General features: G+C 27.3%; 1 protein-coding gene across 2 annotated transcripts in view; it reads left to right on the plus strand.

The window, feature by feature from the left end:
- Positions 1–6: 6 nt before the first annotated feature.
- LOC102681865 (dnaJ homolog subfamily C member 13) overlaps positions 7–9,420 on the plus strand; it is a 10,295-nt gene continuing 881 nt past the window's right edge. Inside the window, exons 1-15 of one of the 2 annotated variants that reach the window (XM_031511218.1) lie at positions 7–379; positions 955–1,222; positions 1,638–2,483; positions 3,225–3,668; positions 3,759–4,169; positions 4,265–4,830; positions 4,992–5,907; positions 5,976–6,332; positions 6,416–6,607; positions 6,681–7,193; positions 7,368–7,946; positions 8,025–8,454; positions 8,552–8,834; positions 8,904–9,117; positions 9,208–9,393. In XM_031511218.1, coding sequence (XP_031367078.1) covers positions 312–379; positions 955–1,222; positions 1,638–2,483; positions 3,225–3,668; positions 3,759–4,169; positions 4,265–4,830; positions 4,992–5,907; positions 5,976–6,332; positions 6,416–6,607; positions 6,681–7,193; positions 7,368–7,946; positions 8,025–8,454; positions 8,552–8,834; positions 8,904–9,117; positions 9,208–9,393 — 6,273 coding nt within the window. In that variant the 5' untranslated portion in view covers positions 7–311. The remainder of the gene's footprint in view (positions 380–954; positions 1,223–1,637; positions 2,484–3,224; positions 3,669–3,758; positions 4,170–4,264; positions 4,831–4,991; positions 5,908–5,975; positions 6,333–6,415; positions 6,608–6,680; positions 7,194–7,367; positions 7,947–8,024; positions 8,455–8,551; positions 8,835–8,903; positions 9,118–9,207; positions 9,394–9,420) is intronic. The other variant, XM_006617235.2, reaches the window with a different exon arrangement.

Raw genomic sequence — 9,420 nt, forward strand, 5'->3', positions numbered from 1 at the left:
TAACACCCCTAAGCATCATGGCCGCTCCCAGTCCAATGGAGCCGTCGAAAATGTCATTAGTCGGTTAAAACACGATCAAATAGTGCCTAAATATTATCCATTTTCGCGTAACACATAAATATTGTATACGCAATTCAAATCTATTTTGTTTTTTTGTGTTTGTTATTTTGAAAATGATTTTCGTGTGATTTCTTCTTAATTCGTATGCGAATGTCCCTCCTACGCTATATATCTTTTATAAACAATAACCAGTGTTTTGTTAAAACATTATTTAAAATAATACTCACATTGCATTATCAGGACATGTTACAATGATGCCGATAAAGGATAATCAGGATGTGGCATGTTTTTTGGTCACCAAACACTCATGGAAAGGAAAGTAAGTGCGTGTTTTTTAATTCCTGTTGCTTTGTCAAATGTTTTTGTATATATATGAATAATAATGAACAATTGACAATACAAATATATAATATATATAAATAGAATTTAATATTATAAATATTATAAATTTTTTATAAAAAAAAAGAATTCTAACATGTACATATTTTATATCTATGAATTTCAAAATGTAACAATAGATTAATATAAATGGATTTATGAAATAATAATATAAAAAACAATTAAATTAAAATTATTTATGCATTTATACTTTTTTATGTAATTATTAGTATTTAATAATGGAATATTAACATTATAAATGTTGAATATTAACATTATAAATTAATAAATTAATATTATGATATTAATTATCATATAATTTTAACATAATGTATATGTTATATCTAATACTATTAACTAGTTTAGTTTATGATTGAATAATATTGAAATTGAATAATTTTTATAATTACTTTTAATATTTCAATTTTATTATGTATTTTTATATATTTTAAATAAATATTAATATTGTTATATAATAACAATATTCATTAAAAAAATTATTTTATTTTTATCTAGGTATAAGCGTATCTTCTCAATTGGATCTATGGGTATAACAACATATAATCCAACTACATTAGAAGTCACAAACAAATGGGAATATTCAGATTTTATAAGTGTACAACCAACAAACAGAAATCAGTTAGGTTTGCATGAATTTAGTATAACAATGCGCAAAGAACGTAAAGTTGACAATATGAAATTTAGTTCAGAATATAGAGCACATTTATTAACTGAAGCTCTCAAATATAGAAATCAATTTGCTGAAAAACCTAAAGAAATTTTGGTGAGTTATATATTTTTTATAATGAGTTATATATTATATATTTTTTAATATAATATTTTCAAGAAATAACATTGTTAAAGTTTAATCAAATTTCTTATCAACTTAGCCATATGGTTAGTATACAATAGCCTATAATGTATTAATAGTGTTACCAGTTATCTGCATAATTAACACATATTATTTTTATAATATTATGCTATCATATATAATTTCCATTAACTATTCAATGCTTTTATCAAATATTATATATATTATATATCCAATATTCTTTGGATTAATAATTAGATAAAATCAAAAATATAATAATAAATAAATTATTATTTTATATTTTATATATTATTACATATATTATTACATATATATATATATATATAATATTATATATTTATTAAATTAATACCTTTATTGTCTCTAGAGATATCAAGCTTATAAACATCATTGGTCTGACACAAGATTGCCTGTCGTATTAGAAGTGACACCATATAGTCTTGATCAATTAGATCCAGCAACCAATATGGTATTAGCCAGTTATTGTTATAAAGATTTTGAAGGAATTCTTACAATAAAAGATTATCCTAATGGCTTTGTAATTGTTTGTGGTGGATTTGGACGTTTACATCTTTTTGCTTCTCAACATATGGAAGAAATTAAAAAAAAGCTGCTGGAATCAGCTATGAACAATTTAGGTATCAGCATAAAAGTCTTGAAAGAACCAATCAAATTAGATGATTTTATTGCTCAGAGATTGGGTAAATTTAGTGGTGATGAACATATAACAAGTGTATCAGAATTTACTGTTCACAAATATTCATCTAGACATATAGATCCTCAAAGAAGAACTCTTTGTCTCTCTGATACTTGTTTATTAGAAAGAGATCCTCAGACATATAATATTTGTACTCTTAGACCTTTATCAGATATTTTCACATTGATTCGTGATAATGAAAATCCACAATTATTTACTATTCAATATCTTAATGGTCAAATGCGCAGTTATACTGCAACAGATAGAGATTCTTTATTAGCTTCTTTATTAGATGGAGTTAGAGCATCTGGTAATAGAGATGTTCATGTCAGAATGTATGCAATACCTAGAGGGAAAAGACTTGGACCTCTTAATTTACCTGTTGATGAAGAAGTTGAAACAACTCATGTTAAGTTTCTTCAACAACCACCAAATGGGCGTAGTTTTGCTGAAATTTTGGAAAGATTTAATGCCAACATTCCTTATAGTGGTCTTAATTACTCTGTTACACAAGATGTAAGACATATTTGATATATTTAATATTATATGTACAATTGATATATTTAACATCTTTAAAAGATCTAGAGGCTAAAACAAATACAAAAATTTTGGTTGGAATTTTATTTATTAAATTATAAATATAAATAAAATTATGCAAAGACAGATGATAGAACGGTATGATGGAAATAAAAGTATTTTATTTTATCTCTTGTTTTGCTTTATCTAAATTATTAATTAATTATTATGCTTTATCTAAATATTAATAAAAAAATTATCTTATCTAATATAATTTCAATTATACTATAACTTAATAAATACAGTTTCAACTGAAATTTTTATAGAATTTTTGTATTTGTTTTGAACTCTAGAATCTCACAAAAGTATACAAATATATTAATATCTTGTATAATATTAAATTTCTATATGTGCAATATTATTAAATAAATGTTATAAAATAAACATGATGCAGTGCATTAAAGCGGTGATGGCCTACTAAATTTGATTTAAATGAGACAAAATAATAAATTATAGTTGTCCATACAGACTGGAATAAATTGAATAAATATCTATATAAAGAAATTAGTTTTAATAATTTTTATTGCTTGTTTTATTCTATTATATCTATTTTTTGCATATTATTAAATCTTCATAATGTTTACAACTAGAATTATTAAATTTAAATATAAGTTATGTTTAATAATATTAAGTTAACAAATAGATTATATAGTAAGCTGAACAGATATTTTTTTTGTCCAGGATGTTATACCGCTTGAATGGACTGTAACAACATTACAACTTCGAATTTACCATATGATGAATAACTACTTACAGGGTCTTTTTACTGAAAATAAAGATAAAATTATTCTTGGTGCTCTAAATGCATTGGTTAATAAAGATTTAGAAACGAATAGTGAAATAGAAGCACAATTTCATGCTTTAAGAAGATTGGTAGCTAGTAAAATTGGTTTTACTGCATTTACAACTCTTCTTGGATTTAGAGAAGCTATTGGACATAAGGTTGTAAAAGCTTTGAAAAGGCAAGATTATGGTGTAACACAAGCTGCTATAGATTGCATTTGTGCTCTCATGCAACCAATGCATGATGATTGTGATTTAAGACAAGAGCAATTAAATAAAAGTAGTCTCCTTAGTAGTAATAAATTTTTGGAAAATTTACTTGATATGTGGGTTAATCATATAGTAAGTATAAAAATGTTAATCTTTTGATTTTTTAAATAATAATTATTTTTCTGTATAATATGATAAAATCATTTTTTATAAATATTTCAGAATCATGGTACAGGTGCTTTGGTAGTTTCTGCCATGCTTGATCTTTTAACTTTTGCTTTATGTGTGCCGTATAGTGAAACGACCGATGGCAAACATTTCGATAATCTTCTAGAAATGGTTGCTGCAAGAGGAAGATCTCTTTTTAAATTATTCCAACATCCATCATTAGCTATCGTTAAAGGCGCTGGATTAATAATGAGAGCGATTATCGAAGAAGGTGCACCGGAAGTTGCTGCAAAAATGCAAGAACTTGCTCTTGCTGAAGGAGCATTACCAAGACATCTATTAAATAGTCTTTTTACTATTGGTACTGATGGCAGATTATTAACACATAGACAATTGTGTAGACATCTTGTAGGACTTTGGGTTACAGGACATCCTACAGCTATGGGATTATTAAAAAGAATTATGGTAAATTAATATTATTGATTGAACTTATAATATCATTTTCATTTAATTACAAAAATGAAAGTATCTAAGTTTGTATTCATTGTATATTTATACAGCCTGTTGGTTTATTAAATTACTTAGACTCCGATGAAAAAGTACCAGATTCATTTCTTGAGAAAGAACGATTAAACAATCGCGACAATTTAAAGATAGCTATAGATCATGCATCGAAAAATAAAAAAAGTCCGCAATGGATTGCGATCGAACGGCAAATGCGTGTAGTTGAAAAACACGTAGAACATGCTCTTCAACATTGGGGTGCTAGGATTGGAATCGAGCGCAAAGAGAAAATCAAAGAACGTCCGATAGTATTAAGAAAACGTAGAGAAAGAATTAAATCGGAAGCAAATTGGAATTTGTTTTATTATAAATTCAATCAAGATCATTCACTGCCAAACTTAATTTGGAATCATAAAACACGCGAAGAATTAAGAACTGCACTCGAGAATGAAATACGCGCATTCAGTTCTGATAAAGATTTGGCAGGAGGAACTCTAATTGCTTGGAATCATAGAGAATTTGAAGTACAGTATCAGTGCCTGTCAGATGAAGTGAAAATCGGTGATTATTACTTGAGACTTTTGTTGGAAAAAGACAGTCCCGACAGTCCAATAAGAAAATCGTATGTACAATACAATTTTAAGACTTAATTGTTTTTATTTTCAGTTCAAAAAAAAGAAATTAAAATATTATTTATATTTATATTTTTTTAAAATTTTTATACATATATGTTATGCATATTAAATAAGTAAATATAATAATAAATTATTATTTTTATCATAGGTATGAATTTTTTAACGATTTATATCATAGATTCATACTAACAACAAAAGTTGAAATGAAGTGCCTTTGCTTGCAAGCAATGACTATAGTATATGAGCGATACTATGAAGATATTGGTCCATTTTCAGATACAAAATATATAGTAGGAATGCTGGAACGTTGTACAGATAGAATGGAACGTGATAGATTAGTCATGTTCATAAATAAACTTATACTACATAGAAGAAATGTAAAAGATATAATGGATCAAAATGGAGTACGCACATTAGTTGATCTTTTGACTTTGGCTCATTTACATACATCTAGAGCGGTTGTACCTACACAAACTAATGTAATAGAAGCAGGACCACAACAACAACAAGTTATGGAAAAAGAATGGTATTATAATGATGGAGATCAACGTAAAGGTCCTATAAGTTTAAAAGAATTAAAGGAATTATATTTAACAAATCAGATTATATATAAAACAAAAGTTTGGGCACAAGGATTAGATGGATGGCGTATGATTTCACAAGTACCACAATTAAAATGGACATTAGTTGCAAAAGGAACACCAGTAATAAATGAAAGTGAATTAGCAACATTGATTTTAAATATTTTAATCAAAATGTGCGAATATTTTCCAAGTAGAGATGTCGATGACGCGGTAATCAGGCCTCTACCGCGTATGAAACGGTTATTATCTGATCTTCAGTGCCTACCTCATATTGTTCAACTTTTATTAACGTTTGACCCGGTTTTAGTTGAAAAAGTAGCTACTTTATTATGTGAAATAATGCGAGATAATGCAGATGTCTCAAAAATTTATCTTACTGGAGTCTTCTACTTCATATTAATGTACACTGGTTCAAACGTTTTACCAATAGCGAGATTTTTGCAATTGACTCACACAAAACAAGCTTTTAGAAGTGATGATGTAAGTAAAGTTTTTATTTTTATTTATTATAAACAAATCATATGTCATATAACATTTTAATATCATAGAATGCATCATCAGACATCATGCAACGAAGCATTCTTGGACAACTTTTACCCGATGCAATGGTTAGCTATTTAGAAAATCATGGTGCGGAAAAATTTGCGCAAATATTTCTTGGTGATTATGATACACCAGAAGCAATATGGAATGCTGAAATGAGAAGAATGCTTATAGAAAAAATAGCGACTCATATTGCAGATTTTTCACCGAAATTAAGAAGTCATACTATGGCTAGATATCAATACATTGCTATACCTGCTATAAGATATCCACAATTAGAGAAGGAATTATTCTGTCAAATATTCTATCTGAGACATCTTTGTGATACTGTAAAATTTCCACAGTGGCCTATTCCTGAACCTGTAAGTTACAAAAAATAATTATGAAATAATTTTTATAAATTTTCATATCTCATATATTTAATATAATAATATGTAATATTTAGGTACGTTTATTGAAAGATGTATTAGATGCATGGAAAAAAGAAGTAGAAAAAAAACCGCCATTGATGACAGTAGATGAAGCTTATAAAGTCCTTCAATTAAATAGTGGAAAACAACATAATGAAGCTGAAGTAAGAAAATCATACTATAAACTTGCACAAATGTATCATCCTGATAAAAATCCACAAGGCAGAGTAAGTTGAATTTAAATCTTAAATAAAATACTAACATGTTAAATTTTTCATAAAAATATTTTTTTGTTCATAGGATAAATTCGAGGCTGTTAATCAGGCATATGAATTTTTATGTAGTCGAAGTTGTTGGTCAACTGATGGTCCAAATCCTGATAATATAGTGCTTATTTTAAGAACACAGAGCATTCTTTTTCATAGATATTCCGATGAACTTAGACCATATAAGTATGCTGGTTATCCGCAATTAATCAAAACAATCAAATTAGAAACAGACGATGAACAATTATTTTCGAAGTCTGCACCATTATTAGCTGCTGCTAGCGAACTTGCATATCATACAGTACATTGTTCTGCGTTGAATGCGGAAGAACTTCGTAGAGAAGGAGGATTAGATGTTTTATTAGAAGCTTATACACGATGCGTTTCTGTTTTAAATAAATCGAGTAAGTCTAATGATATAGCAGTGCAAGTGTGTATGCATATCACTAGATGTTTCTCGGTTGCTGGATCATTTAGAGGTTGCAAAGACAGAATTATTGAATTACCACAACTAGTTAAAGATCTCTGTAGAATATTACATTTTAAGGTTAGTGAAACATGCAACTTATTTTTATTTAATTAATATATTCTATCATATGTTTAATATTTTTTTAAAGAAAATTCAAATAAAATTATCAATCATAAAGAATGCATAAAATTCAAAGTTAGTTAAAATTACTAACAATTTAAAATAATTGTTATGTATAATATTTTCTTATAGCATTTAACAAAATTATGTTCAGTGGCCACAGAATGTGTTTCTTCTCTTGCCTCGGACAGTGTATTACAAATGCAATTACTACAATCTGGTGCACTGTGGCATTTATTATTATTTATGTTTAATTACGATTACACATTGGAAGAAGGTGGTGTTGAACGAAATCAAGACGAAAATCGTCAGGAAGTAGCAAATAATTTAGCAAAACTAGCAGTTCGAGCGTGTGCCAGATTAGGTGGTTATATGATAGGAGAAAATGAAACACCTGTTAATCCTGTCACTGTTGCTGCGCTAGAAATTTTATTAACTCCTTATTTAGCTCGTCAACTCGCAAATGATAAACCAGAAGAAATATTAAAAATCCTGAATTCAAATTGTTTAAATCCATATTTAATTTGGAATAATGGAACAAGAGCAGAATTGAATGAATACTTGGAAAATAAACGACAAGAAAGATTAAACGGCAATGATAATTTTGAACACGATTTTAGTGATTTTAAATATAGTGTTCATGCTGATGAACTTATTATTGGAGAGATATTTGTAAAAGTATATAATGAACAACCTAACTTTCCTATAGAGGTAATTTAATGTTGCATAATATTTTTTTATAAAAAATTAAATTATTAGTAATTTAAAAATTAAATAAATTTTTTGCAGAATCCCAAGAGTTTTACAATTAATTTACTTGATTTTTTATCTGATTCATCAAATTATTTAGCATCAATGAACAACATAACATTAGTTAAGAAAGATCAAGAGAAATTGGAACATATTGTTATGTCTTTAGAAGCATTAAGAAATGTGATTAAAAATAATCCAGGAATTGAATTACAATGTATAGGACATTTTAAATTATTATTTGAACTTTTAAGTTGTAATAATTTCAAATTGATTCAAAAAAGTGCACTCGAAGTTATTAGTAATGTTACAAAGAATCAAGAATGTGTAGACGATATTGCGGCAAATGAAGTTATAGTACATTTATTATTAGCTTTAAATACTCTGAAGGAATATCAATTACTTATATTAGAAACTTTATATGCCCTAATGAGTTCTACAAAAATTGTAAAAGATGCATTATCTAAAGGTAAAAATACATTCAATTGTCAAAGATCTTACATTATTGTAAGATATGACATTATTGTTTTTTTACATTAATTTTAAAATGAATATGAAATTTTTAGGAGCTGTAGTATATGTTCTTGACCTATTTTGTAATTCAAGTAATACTCAAATACGTGAAGCAGCTGCAGAACTACTTGGCAAAATGTCATCTGATAAATTAGCTGGACCAAAAGTAAAATTGGATTTGTCTAAATTTTTGCCTAGATTATTTAGTGAAGCTATTAGAGATGCTCCAAAACAATGTGTACATATGTTTGAAACAAAACATGAAAATCCTGAATTAATTTGGGATGATAATGCTAAAGCTAGAGTATCAAGGATAGTTGGAGAATTAAAAGACGAGTAAATATTTCTATATATAACTATATCTTCTTTTTTTTTTTCTCCTTTAATTAGATCTATTTATTTTAGATATTACATATTACAAAGACGAAATCCGAATGCAATATTAAAGTTACCTGATACTCAAAGTAATATTGATATCGCAACAAACGAACCTGCAGTCGGAGGTGTATATCTTAGATTATTTATATCCAGTCCCGCCTGGGCTCTTAGAAAACCTAAAGAATTTTTAAGTGAACTTATGGATACTACATTAACACTTATGTCGAAAGAAAAAACTGATGTAAGAAAAAATCAATCAAAATAAAATTAAGGTTAACTTTGATGTTATTTATGAAAACGTATTGACTAATTTAATAATTCTCTGCAATAGTCAGATATGTTGGAATTAACAACACAAGCAGTAGTATGTTTACTTCAAGCACAACCAAGTTTAGCAGATCAAGTTCCATCATTAGGACATATACCAAGACTTTGTCGACAAATGGCAATGCAAAATAATCAACCATCCGTATATAAAACCGCAATATTAATACTTCATCAATTAGCAGCAAGTGAAGTGAGTTCGTTAATTTTTTTTTTTTTT

The sequence above is a fragment of the Apis dorsata genome, unplaced genomic scaffold, assembly GCF_000469605.1.
Source record: "Apis dorsata unplaced genomic scaffold, Apis dorsata 1.3 scaffold_295, whole genome shotgun sequence".
Classification (NCBI taxonomy): domain Eukaryota; kingdom Metazoa; phylum Arthropoda; class Insecta; order Hymenoptera; family Apidae; genus Apis; species Apis dorsata.